This window comes from Gadus macrocephalus, chromosome 10 (genome assembly GCF_031168955.1).
Source record: "Gadus macrocephalus chromosome 10, ASM3116895v1".
Lineage (NCBI taxonomy): Eukaryota > Metazoa > Chordata > Actinopteri > Gadiformes > Gadidae > Gadus > Gadus macrocephalus.
The window spans coordinates 20,444,539-20,466,118 of NC_082391.1; the positions used below are offsets into that span (position 1 = coordinate 20,444,539).

Consider the following 21,580-nt stretch of genomic DNA (forward strand, 5'->3'; position numbering starts at 1 on the left):
GCACGGAGTGGCGTATATTCACATTGACAAGCGTGTTGAAGCTCTGGGGTTCGCAGTGTGCATGGGGTTCGTTTGGTGAAGGGTCTCAGGGCTGTGTGTGTGTGTGTGTGTGTGTGTGTGTGTGTGTGTGTGTGTGTGTGTGTGTGTGTGTGTGTGTGTGTGTGTGTGTGTGTGTGTGTGTGTGTGTGTGTGTGTGTGTGTGTGTGTGTGTGTGTGTGTGTCTCAAACAAGAGGTCCAAAAGCCTAGAGCTAGGGGGAGACCAGGTAGACTTCTGAATGGAAAGTTTGCACAGCTCCCTGCTGTGAAGTTTATGTGAACAAACACGCGCGCACACACACACTCAGCTGAAATCCATCTGACAATTCCACTAGCACAGTCTGGAAAGGCCGTTGTGCAGCTAGTTTGAATGTCCAACTGTGCCTAACCAAACATTAAATTGCAGTGTTGTTTTTGTCTGCGTATTTGTAGTAGATACAAGGCGGTAGTCTCCTATTGGACAGTGTATTCTGATCGACACTTATGGGAGTCGTACACAAGCTCCTGGAGGTAACCACTTATGGTAGTTCAGCAACAGAGCCTTCCTACTGTGAGCCCTGTTCGTCTCTCTTTCACACACACACACACACGAAATAACAGACATGATCCATCATTGTTTATCGTACAATGGGGATGTATAATATACACACGCATACACACACGCCGTCCTTTATCCGAATCGTGTATGAAAACCACGGTATTGTGTTTTCACAGCGCTCCCGATTCATGTAAGCGCGTGCCGTGCAGCCACCACAAAAACGGCAAACAGATCTCCACAAAGATCCTCGCAAAGCCGCGGCCAACCCGGCGAGCCACCCGCCCCACGCGTGCCCGGTAAACCCAGGCGCCGGGGGCTGTGACCGGGCCCCCGGGGCCCCGGGGCCCCCGCGCGTTAGGATCCCCGTCAGACTGTACGTGATAACAGAGATAATTATGTTTACCAACACTGGGCCAATTCAAACACGAGGCTATGCCCGTATTAGCTATGTAGGCATTACACCGGCAGCAGCTGGTGTAATGCCTGGCAAACAGTGTCTGATTCCAGAGTCAAACATAAAACACAGATGTGCGCGTTGCATCCAAACATCATTAGCATGCACAGTGGGGCGATTTGAGCCTTGTGGCGAAACCACAAAGCATACAAACCTTGAGGGCATCCATAATTATTAATATTTTCTTTGTTGTGTGTGTTCTTGTGTTGTGTGTATATTTATGTGTGTATATTCATGTACATGTGTGTCTGTGTATATTCAGGCACGAGTGTGTATATTCATGTACGTGTGTCTATTCATGTAAGTGTGGGTGTGCGTGTTCATGTAGGTGTGCGTGTTCATGTAGAGGTGTGTGTGTGTGTGTGTGTGTGTGTGTGTGTGTGTGTGTGTGTGTGTGTGTGTGTGTGTGTGTGTGTGTGTGTGTGTGTGTGTGTGTGTGTGTGTGTGTGTGTGTGTGTGTGTGTGTGTGTGTGTGTGTGTGTGTCCGTACATGAGCACCGTAGACGTATTTATCCAGCATCTTCCCTCCCAGCGACTGTCCCCCGATGTCCCACACCTGCAGGGTCACGTTCAGGTTGCCTGTAGAGAGAGAGAAAGAAAAGAAAAAAAAGTCATCAAAATGAATTAAGTAGACCTCAAAGAATTACACATCGCATTTCTTTCCCTTGAGTGGTCCTTTTCCTAATGATGTTTGTGTGTAGCTGTGTGTGTTACAAGCCCGGCGTTTCCTAATCAACTAATGCTTGATTGTGGTGCCATTCGTCACGATGTCTCCTGCGGGTTTCGAACACGCGGCTCATTACTTCTGCAGGAGGAACTCAAGCGTCCGGGGGAAAGTGCAGTCTATGATTTGGGCGAAGGGACCTCCGTGAGGGACCGTGCGCATTTGTCCGCGTGCGTATTGGAAACAATAAATCTCAGATTAATCTTTCATGCCGACCGCTCCCGTCTGGCAGAACACCCGGGCCTCGCATCCAAGAATATCCCGCCGGGGGATACTTGAGAGAGGCGGTGAGGGAGGGGGGGTGAGTGGATAGGTACTCTCACCCTCTAATTTAAACGTTTGCAATAGTACCACAAAGAAGAAAAGAAGAAAAAGAAGAAAAGAAGAAAAAGCAGAAAAAGAAGAAAAAACACGCTTATTAGCCTGGGAAGAGCCGTAAGAACAGGTTTCCTGCCAAGCTGAGGAAAGTGAGGAGAATTATGTGCTGTTAAGGAAAATAGCAATAATTAAAACAGAAAAATATCGGGAAAAGAGGCCGCCTGTCCCGATTCTGTGGAAAGACCGGGTTAAAAGTTAGAGCTTAAGTGAGAGTGCAAGAGAGAGAGGGAAGAAAGAGAGAAAGACAGAGAGAAAGGCATCAAGAAAATGCCCGAATAAATATCTCCTTCCTCTGGAAAAAATATAGGGTGGAAAAAACTAAAAGAAAAGAGGAAAGAGAAAGAATGAGGGTTTAGAGAGAAGGAGAGAGGGGCGAAGAGATGGAGAGAGATGCAGAGGAGGTTAGAAGGACAGAGCGAAAAAGCAGGGGGAGAGAGAAGGACAGAGATAGAGAGAGGAGAGGAGCAGGAGAGAGAACGAGTGGGGAGGTAGAGAGGAGAAGAGGGACGCAAAGGGTGGGTGAGAAAGAAGGTGGAGAAAGGAATGAGACGGCGAAGGACGGAGAGAAGGGTGGAGAGAGAGAGAGGGAGAGAGAGCAGCAAGGGGAGAGAGAGTAAAGAGGGAGAGAGAAAGAGGAGGGGGAGAGGTCAGTGAGGATGGAGAGAGGAAGAGGACGGGGAGAATGAGTGAGGAGGGAGCGAGAAAGAGGAGGGAGGAGAGAGAAAGAGAGACGAGGAGAGAGAGAGAGTGAGGAGCAGGAGAGAGAAAGAGAGACGAGGAGAGAGAGAGTGAGGAGCAGGAGAGAGAAAGAGAGACGAGGAGAGAGAGAGTGAGGAGCAGGAGAGAGAAAGAGACGAGGAGAGAGAGAGAGTGAGGAGAAGGAGAGAGAAAGAGAGCGGAGGAGAGAGAGAGAGTGACGAGCAGGAGAGAAAGAGAGACGAGGAGAGAGAGAGAGTGAGGAGCAGGAGAGAGAAAGAGAGACGAGGAGAGAGAGAGTGACGAGCAGGAGAGAGAAAGAGAGACGAGGAGAGAGAGAGTGACGAGCAGGAGAGAGAAAGAGACGAGGAGAGAGAGAGAGAGTGAGGAGAAGGAGAGAAAGAGAGCAGAGGAGAGAGAGTGAGGGTAAGCGGCCAGTGCAGGGTTCTGCCGCTCTGTGCCGGGAGGGTCCGGCTGGAGGCTGGGGGGGCCAGGGGCAGCAGTGCGTGGACTATGGACACGGATGGACTGCGTGGGCCCTCGAGGGGGCCCGCTCCTCTTCAGGGGCCCAGAGGGGAGGTACCCCAAGGGGCGCTTCACAGTGGCTACCTCCAGACTATACAGTGTCAGGATGAAGCCACACGGAGGTTTGCGCAGAAAATAGCCTCCGCCTCTCGCTCGCCCTCCCTCCTGAGGTTATAAACGTACACCCGGTGCCACGGTGGGTCACGGGGTCGATCTCAAAGGCTTGTTCTTTCTCGTTCCCTCTTTGTCACGCGTACACACACAGGCCGAGTTCAGGCACCTTGGTCAAGGACACTTGAGTAGTGAGCCAGCACGTTGCCAGGGCGACTTTCTCTGCCTCTCGGCGCACCATCACGGGGATGTATCAAAAATGTTATCGATGGACAAAAGGAAAAAACATTTAATCCGTTAGAGGCGGTTCAAACACAGACGCTCGCGTGAAGTCAACGTGCACTTCTAGCGGCGGTCAGCCTACCCGTAGCGTGACCTCTAGCAGACACATCTGGATGGGGTATTGTTCTGAACAGTGCAAGCACACACACACACACACACACACACACACACACACACACACACACAATCACGCACGCACACACAACCACACACACGCGCACACACACACACACACACACACACACATAGAAGGCTGTTGTTTGCTGGTAGGCCTTGCCTCTCCCCTTGCTGGAAAGAAATACATGTACATTAAGTTTGACAAGCCAGGCCTTCATGGTGCGAGGCGGCGGCGGGGGGGGGGGGGTTAAGGCTGCCTATAGGCTACAGTGGGCCCAGTCGCGGTGAGACTCGTATTGCCCCACAGAGACCCACACAACCTCTCTAATATGAGGCAGAGGGAGTCGAGGTCCTGCCTGATGAGCCCCCTGGACCACCCGGCTAGCAGAGTCCCTCTTCTTCATCAGCTCATCAACACCCCATTCCCTACAAAATGGACCATTTAACAACCCCCCCCCCCCCCCCCCCCCCTCGGACCTCCACCACGAACCCCCAAACCCCAGGCTGCTGCTGTAGCAACAATGATTCAGAGGTGGGCTGATTGTAAAAAAATAAAGAAAACAACAATAACAGACGTTACACCGACACGTAGCAAAGATAAGCAAACACATCTTAGAAAACCCCCCCGAAAATGCACAAGCTCTGCTATTAAACAATATTCCTGAAGCTTTTTTTTTTCCCCCTTCATTAAAAGTAAAAGTCCGGTCTGTACAGCCGGCCGTTGTCGTTTCGACTCCACCACCGCAACATTTTTGCAGATCTCATAAGGCCCGGAGGCTGAAACTGAAACAAAGTCAAAACAGAATACCATGGCCAACTCGCGAATCAGCATAACCTTTACTTTTTCAGCACTTCATTTGCCCTTCTGCTTAATGGTGTTTTATTAGTAAGAGAAGAATGAAGGCACTTTACGAATTTCTGTAGCTTACACTTTTTGGCATCGATGTAGAAGGGCCCATTTTTTTAAGCTACATGAAAATCCCCCATTTTCTTACAGCATAGGAAGTCGAAGGGCGAGTGGTTTGCGCTAAATATAGCATTAGTCAATAAACATTTATTTTACAGATCTAAAAAGGGGGGGGGTGGGGGATACAGAGCTTCACTTTATGTCCGTGGGATAAACATAAATAAATACCTGCCTTGTATGTTTTATGTGGTTCAAAGGTCAGTGGATCCATGATATGAATATAAAACCACTGAAATGTAGTTACCCCCGGCCTCCACAAAACTAGGACCGTGACACGTGACATGCTGACGTTTGGACATAAGCTGTCAATTGGATGGGGGAAAGACCAGAGAGTATTATTTGCTCTGGAGTGAAGGTTTTTAGTGTGAGCCTCTGAGATCTGACAGACCTGTCCCATTCACACATGTGACAACTCTGTGTACTACAAATTCAAGGGTCTTCATTGTACCTGAGGAACCACATCTCTCAAATGCAAAATGCATGAAATAGCATCGCAAAATATGGCTAGATTATCAGATGTGGCTGGAAGGTTAGAATACATGTTTGACTTAAACCACTGGCACTTGAAAAAAACAAATCATAAACTCAAAATAATATATATTGAAATACAATGCTTGAGCGGCACTTTGGCTCCAGTTAGCACAATCATTATTTTTAATCATTTGCATGCACCGTCTCACCTGGAAGAGTTATTCTCTTGAGGAAGAAGTCCAGGCCGATGGTCTGTTTGTACTGCTTCCCAAACGCCTCCTGAGCAAACCTGGTGGCCAGTGACGTCTGAGAGAGAGACACAGAGACACAGACAAGAAGACAAAGGAGGGAGAGACACAGAGGAGAAAGAGAGAGAGACAAAATATGAAAGTCAAGATAAGGGATCCACCGTTTTTTTTTTTTTTTTTTTAATTGTATTGTCACACAGACACACACACACACACACACACACACACACACACACACTTTTTATATTTTTCCATTACGCAATTCCTAATCATTTTATTTTAGTGGAATTATTTCAGTAATAGGTAGGATGACTTGTTACTCAGATAAATGCAGTACCAACAAATAAAAACATTTATTCCGAGAAATTGCTTTAGCCTCTTCATAAACCTCATCAAACCATTCTTCATAAAATCATGAAACGATTCCATATTCGGCTCTGAATCTGCCGATGTATTACGGATTTAAGAAAAGAACCGGATCGGCGATAGACCGATGTTCTTCTGACCTGACTAAAAGAGCCCTGTTGGAGGAAAACACACTGCAACGCCGAATGAGAATAACATGCGCGAGGATTCGTCATGTCTCCAGACTGCAGACACGGTAATTGCGACGGATTACGACGACTCAATCACTGCCATGTCGCTGTTATGTTTTGGGAGCAGGAGGAGGAAGGAGGCGGAGGAGGAGGTCTTTTTTCCTTTTTTCAGGGGCCCCTCGCTGGGAGCCATGGGAATCCACCGTACAGACCTGACAGCGCAGGTATAATTCACCCTGACAGATGAGGATGACGAGGGCTGGGTGTCTTCTCCCTGGCTATCTTTAGAGCGGCACGCTTCCATAAACAACCGCAGAGAGCGGCGGCGTCGGCGCTGCGACTAGCGACCGGGCCGTCACGAGGCGGGGAGTTTTACTGCCGTCAACGTGCGACTTGGCGCTCTCTTTTATCCCGAAGAAGATCTAGCAGCAGAACTTCTGGTTTCAGAGTCCACAGAGGGACCACTCCGGGCTGGTCGGCCAATGATCCGCCTCACAAGTCATGAGAGGGCTCCAGCTATAACCAGAAGGGTCTGATTAAATGCAATAAACATTCAGTGTTTGTATGCCTGTAAGTTACATAGTGTATAAGGTAAAACAACAAACACTGAAGCACAATAATACAATCTACTGTCGATGGTTGAATATAGACGGATACGAATACAGACGTTTTTTTTTTTTAATCAAGCGTCAGGATCAGAAACACATTTCTTGTGCCGTTTTGACAACGTCGCTCAATTGTATGCAGACTTTTAACAAAAGAAGTAAACAAATGATGGAGACAAAAGGACCGCGCCCCAGACGTTTTGCTTTGTCTGGGACTCCGGCCTTAGAAGCGCAGTACTGAAGGCCTCCACCTGATGCCCTTTTGAAGTATGACAACACCGTGAGGATTTTAAACAAATCCGCGTGCAGGGTCAGTATCGCAGGCTCGGGCCCGATTGAAAAATTGCTGGAGGTGAGTGACGCAACAAGGGGATGGGGGGGGGGGGGGTGAAATCTTCCATTTAAGTAGCCCTAACAATCACCGACAACACAGGGGTAACCAGCACGGACAGCAGAAATTCATTCCACATGCTCCCGCTGGCCTCGTCGGCCATTTGTCTTGGCATTCCAGTAGCTTGGCTCTCCTCGCCTCTCCCCGGTCCTCGGGTTTTCTCTCCCCAGCCATACAATTGGAACTCAGCATTGAATGTAAAAGCTGGCGTAATCCCCGACACTCCAGCGGAGGACAGCACAGGGTCACAAATGATACCAGTGCCGGGAAACGGGAGTGGGGGTGTTGGGGGGAGGAGGTGTGTGGGGGGGGGGGGGGGGGGGGGGGGGGGGGGTGCGACGCCAGGGGGAAAAAAAGCATACACTGAGGTGGAGCGTTCTCACAGTGTGTTCAAACATTTATAGTTTGATTCTTTGCCATTAGCGACAGGTTAGGACATCGCCATTGTTCCCCAACTGAGATAGCAATGAGATGAGGTCCCCTCAAGTACAAGGGTTGGGGTACGGCGAACAGCTTGGGTCAAAGAATGAGCCGCCATCGTTTTCTCCTGTTGTGAGGGAACAGCGACTTTTCAGAAACAAAACAGTCGCCGACGTTAAAACCCATGTTTGAAAAATAGACCTTTGTGCAGGCTTAGGCCCGACGCCTCAAGAGCCTTGCCATACTGTGGACCAACGATTAAAAAAACACCCCGCTAAGGTGGACAAGCCTTCACACATCCGTCTAGATTTCTGAATGGGCAACTACCCACGAGCAAAAATACCAGCAGAGAACGAGTCCAAGAAAAACTGATCCGATTGCAATTTGCTGAGCAAATTGACATTAATAGGGGGGGGGGGGGGGGGTAGCATTCAAGATGTCAGTCACTGGTGGTAGCTCAAAATGGGGGTCAGGGCTCCCGTTTTTCTGCCCAGAACAGACAAGCAGGTAAGTCATTGAGACAGTGACGAGCTGACACCTGGCAGCCTAGGGTTGAGGAGGGTTATTAATGTAGCGGATCAACTGGGAACTGAGTGGTGTGTGTTCTGGACACCCAGCGTCCCCCCCCTACCCTAAAGAAAATCTCAACTTTCCAGAATGAGAACATTCATTTTTTTTACTCATTGCGCCTTGCCATCACTGATGCCTTGCTTTCCTTTCTCCCTGAGGAAGGAGAGATTAGCTTGGAGAAGAGATGTTGAAAAAAAAAAATCCAGATACTTACAATAATAAAAAGGTAATGGCATCCTTCTTCCCTTCATTGTTGTGTTGCTCATTACACTCATTTTCAATAATAAGAACATCAAGTGCGTGTGAGGCCTGGGCCATGCGGGGCTTATGGTAAATCTAGCATCTGTCCAATCTGCGATTCTTGTCTGTTGTCTGAGACGCCACTCTTAACCAAATAACAATATCGTAGTAAGATTTCAAAAGGTGTCCAATGTGTTGCAGAACATCTCAAACGTGAACTTTTATAAAGACGAGTGTCTGATTGCAGTGGGGATAGGCCTCTGGCCCTCTTGATCAGAGTACCAACCAACCAAGGAGCACCGTACACCTGTTGTGTTTGCGTCCACTTGGGCAGAGGGGTTGCCCCCCTAAAGATATCTCTGCATGTATCGGGGTATGAACACACATCATGAAGAGAGGGAGAGAGCTCATGCATTGAGAGAATATTTGGAGTGTAGGCTCCTTTTTCAAATATCCCACTCTACGAGGAGAGGTCTTGTCACGTAGCCTAACTCATTTCCCACTTGTGTTTCCTACTCTCACTATAGAAGACGCCGCGCGTTGTTTTCCGATGGGGTCGGGCCAGTGAATGTTTTCTCACATGTTGCCCTGGTCCCAAAACAGAGGTGTCCGGGGCTAGCTATAGGAGACAAGAGGGTCCCCAGTAATAGACACAAGCTACACAAGCCGCTCAAAGCTAACTCTGGCTGTGTTTCGTCACTTTTTTTTTATCATTCGGATAATAATATGCACAATAAGTTATTTAGAGAATTTATTCAAATACAACCAACTGTAAAGAACCAAATTATTTTAATTATTTTGCACTGTTTTTTGTTTTGTTTTTAGGAAGACCTACTAAATAAATGTACTCTGATTTGCCTATCTACTTCTGTAAAAGTTTGATTCTACAATTTTGTAATGTTATGAATGAGTGAATGAATACTTTATTCCAAACTCAAAGTTCCATATAAAAGACAATAGAAATACACGGTCAACATAGATTAAAATACATGCAAGCAAGCATAGATTCCACAACCCAGAGGAGTACCTTGCATCACTCTGTTTAGTGTCAGCGAGTGCAATTATTAAATGCATTTGTTTTGTAACTAGAAGTCGACACATAAATGTGTACCCAAAGTTCCTCAACACAGCATGGAAGGAGGGGACATTACTAGTCACAAACAAAGAGCGTGCACTTGTTCATCTTGGAAGCTTAAGGACGATCCTAAACGCATCATTATACGCTACCTGTAGCTTCTTCAGTTTTGCTGTGCTATATTGACACCAGAGGTGAGCTGTGTAAAATGGAGTACGCTCTGAAGAGAATTACCTTAACATAATCAGTGCACATATGGAATTTGCGGGCCAACAAATTGGCCTGTGCATAAAGTTATGTTATTTATGGTGCCCTTGTTATCAATTATGAGGTTGTCAATATGTTAAGGTGCCAGATGGCGACCATTTGGCTAACATTTGTCATCTGGTTGGTGGATAAAGTACAAACAGCAGTGCACTGAAAAGGAAACGCAAGAATAATTATGAATGATCAATATATCTACTGTTCTTTACTCAACATAATACAATTTGTAGGCATTCAAGTTTACATTTTAAAGTATGTTTAAATGTGTGATATAATGCCATAATACAATTAATCAATACAATATTAACACTGCTGTAATACCAACACATAATCACCATTATACCCTCAATGATTCAAAATATATGTATAGGTATTGTTTTCCAAGCCACAAGGTAGATGAAATACCCTTCACAAAAAACCTGGGGCCAAATGTAAAAAAATATGCCGGCTACGATCTCTGATCACCAAAATATAGGCATTTTATGTTGCTGCATTCACATTCTGAAGATGTCGAACACACTAAAAACACACAGGCCTTACTGTATGGATGGAACGACATGGGATCCACTCATGCACGAAGATCAACATAGCCCATTATGATCACGCATGTAAGCACGTCCGAGTCAATTCCTTACCAACGACACATCTATGTTGGCATTGCTGGCATCACCGTTATTGCCAACATAATAGCTGTGCATATATGCTCCTGTTGACAAGACTCAGCGGCGAAGGATAGCGTTAGCAGGGTAGCCATGGCGACCGAGACTTCACAACAACACGCTATGTATGCACTGCATACGATGAGTACAACAACAGTGTCACTCAAGCACATGACACTTTTCGTCAGCAATACTCGCACCAGTGAGCTTAATATAGTTTATCCCTTCAGTACAATGATACACGGTGCCCTTACCTTGCCTGATGCGCCGTCTCCGATCACTACAAACTTCAGTTGTCGATCTTGACTTTCTTCCTCAGAGTCCGACATGTCGAAAACAATAATTTGCAATAGTACACTATTTGTCTTGACAAATAAAACGAATTAATTCAAACCAAGAAGTCACTGGTAGTTGATTTTATCTAGTTGACCAAGTGTATTAAATATTCGCTGTGGAGCAGACTGGCCGCCATTTTGAATGTGCTGGCTTCAACCACTATGCGTCGTAGGAAAGGATTCCTATATTACTATTTATATTTCTTATGTGTGCTGTTCCCAAGTGTTACTCAGAAAAACAGATATTTAAATTTAGTGGGTCATTTTTTGTTTGCATTTTCACCCGCCCGTTTGTGTTTGAAAAGCGTATATCAGCAGTCGGCAAATAAATGCTCTGTGGATGCGTCCTGGGTATGACGCGTTCTCGTCGCCATGGTAGCAGGGTCAAAGTTGAAATAAAGGAGGGAGGCGAGAGATCATCGAGAGATGCCCGAATGACAGAGCTGCCTTAGCCTTTATATTTCTTCATCCAGTAAAATATTGAACCCATATATATCTTTAAAAAACACATGTTTAATATATTTATTGTATCGTTATGACAATATAGGCATGTGTATAACATAAAATATAGCCTAATCACACATTCCTAAAAAACATGATCGTGATCACACAGATGCACGCACGCACACACGTAGGTTTACACACACACACACACACACACACACACACACACACACACACACACACACACACACACACACACACACACACACACACACACACACACACACACACACACACACACACACACACACACCACGGTAAAGCAAAAAAAGGATGTTTGAGGGAGTCCATTGTTGACTAGTCACTCGGGGTTGGTCAGTTTTACCCAATTATAACCTTTGACCTACAGCCAAATTGAACACAACTCAAAAGTTAAATGTTCTGAAATCAATTAATTTCATATCTGGTTGATACATTTATTTATTCAGAGGCATACATACGGTAAATCATATTTCTGGATGTAGGTCTTTGTGTTTTTATTTTATTATGCAGCACATGGGCCTACAAACGGAACGCTCAGTTAAATGGCTATTGATAATAATTTAGGCTTTAGAAGATTGAACTATGGCCTTACGCATGATAAAAACTGTTCTGAAAAGAGTTATGAATATATATAAAGCCTTTTTTTTCCAATAGCAAAAATCAAAAAAATATTTCATCCAAGAATACTGTATGGCTAAAAAATCAAATAGCCTATACATAGCCTATATATATATATATATATATATATATATATATATATATATATATATATATATTTTTTTTTTTTTTTATATAGACATGTTTTTTGGTGTTACGGTATTGGTCCTACAATAATAATAATATAAATATTGGGCCTTAAATCGTTAATAAAAGGGTAGGCCTACATTTTATTTGAAGCGATTTTCATGGCACATGAAAACACTTTACGTTTAAAAAGCTATTCTGGAGGGGGGATCCTCCCACTGCTTGCACGTTCTGCATTAAACAGACCACGCTACAAAGTATTATGGTAAATAATAAATCACTTAACAAACAGGTAGGCCTAGGCCAGAAAGTAAACATTTTATCCCGTAGGCATGTCATTTATTTATATAAGCTACGCTGTCATTTTGAAAACGAAAAACGTTTTAGGATGACGGAAGAACGCATGACATACAAAAATTGCAAAATAAATATGGATCCATCCGCGTTCTTGTCTTTCAAACACCTTTTATTGAAAGGGACACAAACATCCGATGGGGGTAAGAATTCGCACCTGGGCCACTCTGAGGTGAGGATGAATGTCCGGTTTCGATTTTCCAGAATGCACATGAGGGTGATGGACAGCTTCTCAACTGTAGGCTACACAAAGTTCGAAAGTAATGGTGTGACTAACTTGCTGCAAACTTTGTGTGGACCAGGTAAGCATTTTGACCATGACAACCTCAAATCATTGTTATCTTATATTCGACTCTTTGATTAGCAGCATCGCCAGTAGAATGTGATCAATTATTTATTTCATATTTTAAAGGTTTTAACATCCTATTCAACATCTTTAATGGACCATGAAAAAGTGATGTGTAGGCCTTGACTTAAATATACGATCCAATGTGGGAAATTCGGGAATAACAAATACAAAAAAAAATCAAAGCAAAGGCTGAGCTATCAATTTAATTTGATAGCTCTTTTTATTAATCAAAAACGAAATCTCGAGCGAAGCATGAGACTATATGGATTTTATTTTCATTTCTTATAGGAAATACATCGTAGGCCTATAACTCACAGCCTTCCTACCTTTAAATGAAAACTCATACTCTGACGCTGGGAGTCTATCCCTGCTTGTTGGCTGTCCAGGGGTGTTGATTGATTTAAATAAGATTTTGGTTTCATAAATATTGTTGTAATAAATAGGCTATTTATGTAATAAATAGCCTATGTTTATATATATATATATATATATATATATATATATATATATATATATATATATATATTGCATGGGTTATTGTACTGTTGGTTTAGGAATAATCAAGCTGTAAAACATTTTTTTATCTACATTCGTACACTTATTTATACGAAAAAGTTGGCATGGTATATGCTAAAAGTCTCTCTAACACAAATTCTTACTGGCCTATTCACTATCATCATGGGCTACTTTCTTCATTTAGCGAAGCGTCCAACGTGTAGCCTACAAGGAGAAAATGAAATATCTAGTCCAATCGAGTGTGGATTTGGTAAGCTCGGCATGAGCTGTTGTTCCCTGAACCCGAATGCATCTGCAGATCCTCTAAAGTTGTTATTTTTGGACACATCTGTTTGGTTTTTACACCGTGAATAAGGCTTTGACTGCAGCAACAACTCCTTGTCTTTCGTGCATGTGCGTCAGCAATCTGCGGAGGCTGGAGATTTGTTTTCATTGCTGTACGTCAACTCAAACAGATTATTGAGTCGCACGATCTATAGTAGGCTATAAAGGAAAATAACATGTGGTATTTAATGGCAATTTTGTATCATTAATACTGTAACGTGATCTAGAACAACAACTGGAACATGTCTTTGCAGAGAAAATAGCACATTTTCATGATTATGTCTCATTAAAATTGTCACTTGGATTCAATTGATCTGTCCTTGACATCCGTGATTAGTTTATTATTATGCGTGTTGTGTAAGTGTGTGTGTGTGTGTGTGTGCGTGTGCGTGTGTGCGTGCGTGCGTGCGTGCGTGCGTGCGTGTGTGTGTGTGTGTGTGTGTGTGTGTGTGTGTGTGTGTGTGTGTGTGTGTGTGTGTGTGTGTGAAGGGGACTTTATTTTTGGCTAAATGTTTTTAGTTTGAAAACGAATGTGGTTAGGCCAATATCATTCTGTGCACCAAAAAGTGTAATTTTTATGCGTAATAATCGGTTGGTGCGCGATGGTGTGCGTTAGTAAGTTATGAAGTCTTGCTTTAAAAACTAAAAAAAAAAAAGATCTAAACGACCTTTGCGTACAGTAGGCCAATTTATTTGATAAAAAAATATATAGGCAGAATGATTATGCTGGCCAATTGGGGATTATTTTTTTGTTGAGCCTTCTACACCATGCATGCATTTCTTTTCTCAAAAATATGATAATCAAATAGAACTGGAACAAGGTACAATGCATGTCAATGTGGGTGTTTGCATTTCAAAGAACAGAGATCGGAAGGAAAACAACCGGTATATGTCTCCCCCTCTAGATCAGATATCTTATGCAGGCATGGTAAAGAAATGGACGCCACGTAGACTGCGCATGGGACGGTCTAGTGTTCAATATCCTTATAGGTTCTCTCTGAGCTCCTCTGGGTTGAGAATCAATGACATTGCCCCATAATCGAAGGAGGATGCTCGGGTGAGGTGAAGAGCCAGGCAATCCAAAAATTAATTCCAAAAAACAATTGTATCGGTGCGTCTTGCACAGGTGTACGCAGGTTACTTTCCAGGGACGGGGTTTGTATGTTGCAAAAGTAAATATTATGATAAAAAATTGTGTCCGGTCTAACAATGTTAAAAGGGCCGGGGGCTTTTTTGTCGAAGGTTCCCCAGATGGGGAGGTGTAGTAGTAGCCTAGTAGTAGCCTAGCTAGTAGTGTTGATCCATCTGGAGGCCTACCTGAGAGCGAGACATCCAAAGTCACATCCATCGTATCTCGACGCTGATCGGTTATAAGTGTTTAGTCTTGAACTTGGTTGTTGACTCAACCGTTTGTTTTGACCTGCGCACCGTCTCTTGTTCCTGGATCCACGTTGGATTGAGGCTCAAGCGTGCACAAGGCTCAACTGTGACTAGTTGTGTTTCCTGCATGGTTAACCAAACACCTTGAATACAAAGAGTTTTACTAAGTCATATAAATAAAATGGTTTGGTGTTCAATATACACTTAATCGTCAAGCGATCCAAAGGCAGATGCAGTGCCTCATGACATGGGTCTCCTTGACCTTCAAATAGTCCTCTACCTGTGTAGACGTGCACCCTAAGATACCCGTCACTTCACCATGTCCCAGGATCGTACAGCAATTAATCATCGTGTTTGACAGGAGTGTTTGGAGGAGAGCTCATCCTGGCCATGATGACAACTTGACTCCTAGGGTCATAGTGTATTTTACCCACACAGGTTATTTCACCTATAATTGTTTGCAATAATAATATAATAATGTGGCCACGATTTCTTAACGTATTCACCACTTTTATTCTCATACTTAATTTATCCCACGCAAGATAAATATATACGATATCATATGGAAAAAACACAGCAATGTTGCATCTTATTTTGTATACACGTGGACACGGACCAAACACTGTATTGTGTCATAGTCTCTTCGGAGAGAGTTGATATAGCGCCCAAAACTACCACTATACGACCAGTCGTCAACCATCAAGCAACTTTTTGAATTGCTAAATCGAAAGCAGCCAATATTTAAAACCGTAATTAGTCTCATATTTTCTTTATATTCAGGCCTAAAAATATGGGGGATTTTAAATTTGTAAATAAAACATAGGCCTACATAATGCCATTCCAATTATAACAATTGGTATGGCTATGAAAAAATATTCGTTTTCCTCTAAATAACAAAATAAAACATATAGGCTACTCGACAGCAGATATAGGTATCTCTTAATAATGAAACCTTCTCCGGTCGCACACACGAATACAACAAACATTTCGTATTTTTTCTTTTAATGTTTGATAGGCCTACTGTACATGCCCACACTATATGCTCAAAAGTGCTGAAATATTTTAGTTATTACAAACACAACAAAGATAAAAACGTAACACAATTACCCATTTGAAGGGCCAATAGAAACAGTCTATTTCCAATCATTGCAGAGGTAGGAACAGCGCGTACAACAGAGGACAGAATATTCTGCAACAACCATCAAATGTGATATCTTCAGTCGTACACAACAACAACAACAACAACAACGACAACAAAACACGGTGAGGCAGTTCGGTTGGTGACTCTGATCTGATAAGTCCATTCAGACACTCGCTTCTCTCAAGGATTCTTTCAATGTTTTTCCTTTGGTTTCCCGGGAGAAAATAAATACACGAGGAGGGGCCCCTCTGTGGTAAGGGGGGGCCTTATGGGTTCCCAGCGCACGCGGATAGCGTCCAGGCGGGAAGGCAGTACGCGCCGTAGGGGTAATAGTAGGACGGCTGCAGGGCAAGCAGCGGGGGCCGCAGCAGTTCTCCCGGGCTGTACTGTCTCTGGTCGTCCCGGACCAACACCTTAACCGCCACTTTCTTCGCCGTGGGGGCCGACGCCATTAAATCGGCGGCCATCTGACGACGCTTCGTCTTGTAGCGGCGGTTCTGGAACCAGATCTTGACCTGGGTCTCGGTGAGCTTCAGGGAGGCAGCCAGGTCGGCCCTCTCGGGCCCCGAGAGGTAGCGCTGGTGGTTGAAGCGCCGCTCGAGCTCGAAGACCTGTGCGTGGGAGAAGGCGGCTCGCGAGCGCTTCTTCCTCTGCTTGGGCTGGTCGGCGCTTTGATCGCTTCCCGCCTCGTCGAGGTTGTTGGAATCTGGATTGAGAAAATGCATTTTTATAGATAAAAACTAGATTTTAATTCATAAATGTAAAAGGAAAGCGATACACATGCAGGATAGCGGTAGACATGTTTCATCGACATTTCACCATAACTCAATCTTAAATATAAACATGGAGGCCTAATGACAGCACACCAAACAACCATGAATTCCAAATTTCAAATAGGTCTGGCCCTGAAGGACCCATGCCTTAATAATCTGAAACGCAGCCCGCATTAAAACGGCCATTAATTATACACCACGCTGACCATGGACAATTTGTTACCATTAAACGTGTATGCCTACAACGAGATTAATAAATTAAAATGTCCACACTCACACACTCACGAAATGTTTGTCGTTTCCTCCGCTTACCCGAGACATTGGGCTCACAGTCGCTGAGTCCCTTCGCGTTCTCCACGGCGGTGGATTCATGGTCCGTCTCCTCCTGCAGGCTCTCCTCCAGCAGGTCTGAGGCGGGATCCACCTCGGTCTCGGTCTTACACACCACCGGCTTACCGTCGTTATCGTCGCTCAGACCCGAGTCGGAGTCGTAACTTTTGTTGTCGCCCGGCTCGCAGGTTCCCCCGTCGCTGCTCGGCCTGCACGCCGTGGGAAAGTCAGCAGATCCGCTGTTCATTTCCCCGAATATTTTCCAACAGGACGTCTTTGAGAAACACATATCCAAATCGGGTAAATGTCCACGACTGTCCTCTTTTTTATTCAAAATGGCTTGGATGGAGAAAGGCATCAATGAATTGCTACGCACGGCCATCTTTCAAACCCCTTTTAAGTTCGTCTTCAGGGAATAACTGGTGTCCCGCTAAACGAAGACGACGTCAGTTCATCCACATTGTATTTCCCTCGAATGACTGATACTGCTGCTCCTGTTCTTCCACTTCAGGATTCTCATTGCTTTCCTCCCGGAGAAGTGACGGAAAGTTTCAGCATATCCAAAAACACGATGTTCCTCCTCCGCATAACTCTTCCATCAGCGCGGGTTCGATCCCCTTTCCAGCCCTTTTTTACAAACTTCCACCATCCACCCTCACCTGTGACTGACAGGGAGCCCTCCGTACGTCCTATTGGCTGGGGGCGGAGGAAGGCAGCGCGGTGATTGGCCGCTGTTAACGACGTCCCACTCTTGGCGTGTCAGGACAATAAATGTCTCTTTTTTTTCTTCGAGCTTAACCCTTTGTCGCTCAAATAACTTGGATCGTCTATTCTATCTATATGTAAAGTGAACTCTTTTTTTCTACTCTAATATTAAGGTTATATTTATGGACACAATGCATGCATACCAACATTAGCGATCAGTGTGTATCAGGGCTGTATTTAAACACCACACGTTGGTGAGTCGGGTCGTTATTCTCATCGTGTGACCGCTCGAGTGTCGTCAGGTAAGCTGTGCGTAAAAAGCTTTAAACATAGCAAACGTGTTGACCTGTAGCGTGTTGACAACCACAGACAGAGCATTGGTGGACGTTGACTTTTCAAACGCAAGAAATATGAATGGTCTGCCGTGTCCCTTATTGTTAATAATCATCGGCCGCCACTGATTTGAGTTGATGGTTGGTGACCTTTGTCAAATTTCTCTTTATACCTGGATGTCTGTATTTCGGTGTGTGATACGAGTAACCTTACTTAATAATTACGGCATACAAAGCATGCGGAATGGGCAAAGGGACACTATTTATTTGAATGGCTAAGCACTTGTTTGATGTGGATGTTTACTCCAAACGCGCACACTGTTCCAGTTAGGCCTTTAAACTTCCATAATTTACAAAAAATAAATCTGGACGCTTGGTTTGAAAGAGTTAATTACGCCGATAGTTTTAAGGAAGGGCTACAATTAATTATCATTATCAACTGATATAGTCTACAATATAGGCCTACATTTTAATGCAACACTAATATCCACATCTGAAAAAGACTAAACCACATTCCCGTAAGGGAAATTACCTTTAAGACAGGCGCACAGTGAGCTATTTTGATATTTTTAAATAGGCCTATACAATCCTGATTAATTATAATCAATACCAATTATTATAATAATAATTAGTAGGCCTATTATTATAATGCCTCTCTAGAAACGTAGTCATTCTTTGTTCTGTAGGTTTGGTCAATAATTGAAGATAGAGATAGTCCAAAATAGTCAACGTTCATATAGTCAAAGCATTAGGTGATAAGCAGGCCTACTCAATTGATTACATTTGTAAACATTTGCATTTGCTCGACTGCACTCATTCGATATAGGTTCAAAGCAATGATAGTCTATCCACCTAAATCCGTTAAGTATGTCTTCATGATGTCATAGTCTGTTTAAAATACGTGTCTTTACTGTATGAATACTGTACACATATAGGCCTATGAAATTCATGCTTTTTATGCATGACGTGTGAATATTAATATTGAATTGATTGTCAGACAAAGATAATATTTTCTCATGTCTCTGTAATAATCAAAAGACAGAAACATGTTCCCAATAAATAAATTCAGTATCTTCCTTCGACGTGATCTGTTGTTTTCAGGATAACAACATTGAAGATTAACCACATTATATGAGGGTGGACTCTCTTATTTATCTCTACTGAAAAATACACCAAAAAAAAACAGATCTTAAAGTACCTGGTCAGAGTTTTGATGAGGTTTTTGTTTTACATTTTGTGATATTTTCTTATTTATTTTGACATATTATCAGCATTAGAATAACCTGATATTTAATGCATATGTCATAGGCCTACCATCTAGTGGCTGTTTAAAGAACCACGTGGTCGTTGACTTTTGACATATTGTGCCCTTAGTGTAATTGAATGACATGACAGTGGTCACCATTAAGTAAATAAACCATACAAAGAAAAGAAATGGGGATTTATTTTCTTTCATTGATGGCTCACAGGGGATGACCTTTCCTACATTGTCCTTTTGGTCGTTTTCAAGAAAAAGAAGAAGAAAACGTCCATGGTCAATCACATCTACAACTGAAACCTACCTCGGTAATCGAGGACAATCCATCCGAAGCTAAATATTGTCATCGTCTTCATTTCTATGGGCCTTTAGAGGGTAATAACCACTGCATGCAAAACACAAACCACAGACTTCTGGATATCTTCTCATCCAGGCTCTTTATCGAAAGGTCCTTTTGTTCAATTTAATAGCACATAGGCTATTTTGTTCCCCAAACATTCAGAAACAGACGTATCTGGTCTGTTTTTAACACCTTTATCAATGATGTTTTGAGGTTTCTACTGCGCCCCACAATTTCATGTAATACTAGATAATAATCGGAGTCTGGGCTACTCTACCATAATAATTCACCAATTCAATTCAGAATGTGTGGAACTACGACGGGTCCTATTAATGTGACGTCAAGCAGAACCCCAAAAGAGGGTGTTATGATAAGGGCCCACAGTTATAGCCTACACAGACAGAGGGAGGCTACCTATAGATTTAACCGTTGCACTCACTGCAAGTGGAAACCGTTTGGATAAATACAATTATCATTGCATGCGTATTATCGACATATATATGCAAGTGAAATGATATATAATATTTATAGGCCTTCCATTTGTTGTTGCATTCCATTAATACATTTGTATGGCCATACATCTAACATAACAATTTCGCGGATGCACATTTCAATTGAAATTAATATAATACATCTTTCATTTGATTCTGTAAACATATCGGTTTACATTTAGTTCTGTAAACATATCGGTTGATGCGAAACAGTGTGAATTTCATAATAATCTTGACGGGTGAGTATTTTTGTATTGATAACATCCATTCTAAAATTGGACACAATGAAAGGAAAAAAGAAAAAAAGCTTTTTAGCTAATTTTCTGTGTAGAATCAAGATCAACAAAATTCACTTTATTTGCGGCCGCTTTGGCGGCTAAGGTCACCCTCTGCTGGTGGAGAAAATAACTGATCCGAAACGCGCAAGGTGTATCTCAGATGTCTCAGAGACTCAGACACAGTACCGGTAACTATATCAATCGTGTAAAAACGTATAGAAACGGGATTTTACGTGACAACAGTAAATAATATTCTCTGTTTCAGTGTCTACTTTACATTGAGCACACCTGCAGTCTGCACGGAGCTTAAACTCACACCGTCTGTGAGTCAATTGATCACCACTTTAGATTACCAACAGCAACGCGGTTTGGTTGGCCCTTTACCAACCTGAAACCCCTCTTTCGGCTCCGGCGACCTCATGACTTGACTCTGTGTTGTTGAGAGCAGCCATAGGTCTCGCCGGGTGCAGCAACAGAGCCACCGTCGCCATGGTAACATCCCTGTTTCCCCTCTTCCGCCGCCGTGTTTATGACAGGTCTTGAACCTTGGCGTGCTGGTATGAGCACCAGGAGGCTCGCGGCATGCCCCCCCCCCCCCCCCCCCCCACACACACACACACACACACACACACACACACACACACACACACACACACACACACACACACACCAACACACCCCCACAAACCCCCTCTCGTGCTCTAGGACTCGCTGCCAAATTGTGTTCAGATGGAGAAATATAGGAGGGGGCATTAACAAGAGTCATTTGCAATAAATGTTTCCCCACCAAAAACGTGGTCTGGGTTTCTCACCAGCCTATCAGCTCCAGCGTGATAGTACCTTTAATCAACCGCAACCGTGGAAAGTGGAGCTGAATGGGGCAGAGGAGGGGGGGGTCCTGATTTAAGTGCTTTTAGCTGCTGAAGTAACCGTTGATCCTCCGACCCCCCCCCCCCCCCCCCCCCCCCACCTCTTTTCTTCCCATTGCTTAAGGAGAAGAGTTATCCTTGCATGCGATGAACCACTAAAAATAAGAACCCTTGAGACAACTCAATAAACTCAATGAAACCAGGAGACGAGAGAAAGACAGAGGAGACAGAGCGAGACACAGAGAGAGATAGGTCATTGGTAGATCC

General features: G+C 43.8%; 2 protein-coding genes across 3 annotated transcripts in view; both read right to left on the reverse strand.

Annotated features, from left to right (window-relative positions):
- Nucleotides 1-10,963, reverse strand: part of rab28 (RAB28, member RAS oncogene family) — a 22,668-nt gene extending 11,705 nt beyond the window's left edge. The window contains exons 1-4 of the mRNA XM_060063798.1: nucleotides 10,563-10,963; nucleotides 5,510-5,606; nucleotides 1,520-1,608; nucleotides 805-946 (exon numbers count right to left, since the gene is read on the reverse strand). Of these exons, the coding sequence (XP_059919781.1) occupies nucleotides 805-946; nucleotides 1,520-1,608; nucleotides 5,510-5,606; nucleotides 10,563-10,637 (403 nt within the window). The 5' untranslated portion in view covers nucleotides 10,638-10,963. The remainder of the gene's footprint in view (nucleotides 1-804; nucleotides 947-1,519; nucleotides 1,609-5,509; nucleotides 5,607-10,562) is intronic.
- Nucleotides 10,964-15,781: 4,818 nt separating this feature from the next.
- nkx3-2 (NK3 homeobox 2) lies at nucleotides 15,782-17,719 on the reverse strand. 2 transcript variants are annotated; one of them, XM_060063164.1, is made up of 2 exons: nucleotides 16,996-17,719; nucleotides 15,782-16,643 (listed from the first exon to the last, which is right to left on the reverse strand). In XM_060063164.1, exons 1-2 carry the CDS (start codon nucleotides 17,420-17,422, stop codon nucleotides 16,204-16,206), a joined length of 867 nt encoding a protein of 288 aa, XP_059919147.1. In that variant the 5' UTR covers nucleotides 17,423-17,719; the 3' UTR covers nucleotides 15,782-16,203. The 2 variants fall into 2 exon arrangements, with proteins under 2 accessions (XP_059919147.1, XP_059919148.1); XM_060063165.1 differs by having other exon boundaries at nucleotides 17,023-17,717.
- Between the last annotated feature and the right edge of the window lie 3,861 nt (nucleotides 17,720-21,580).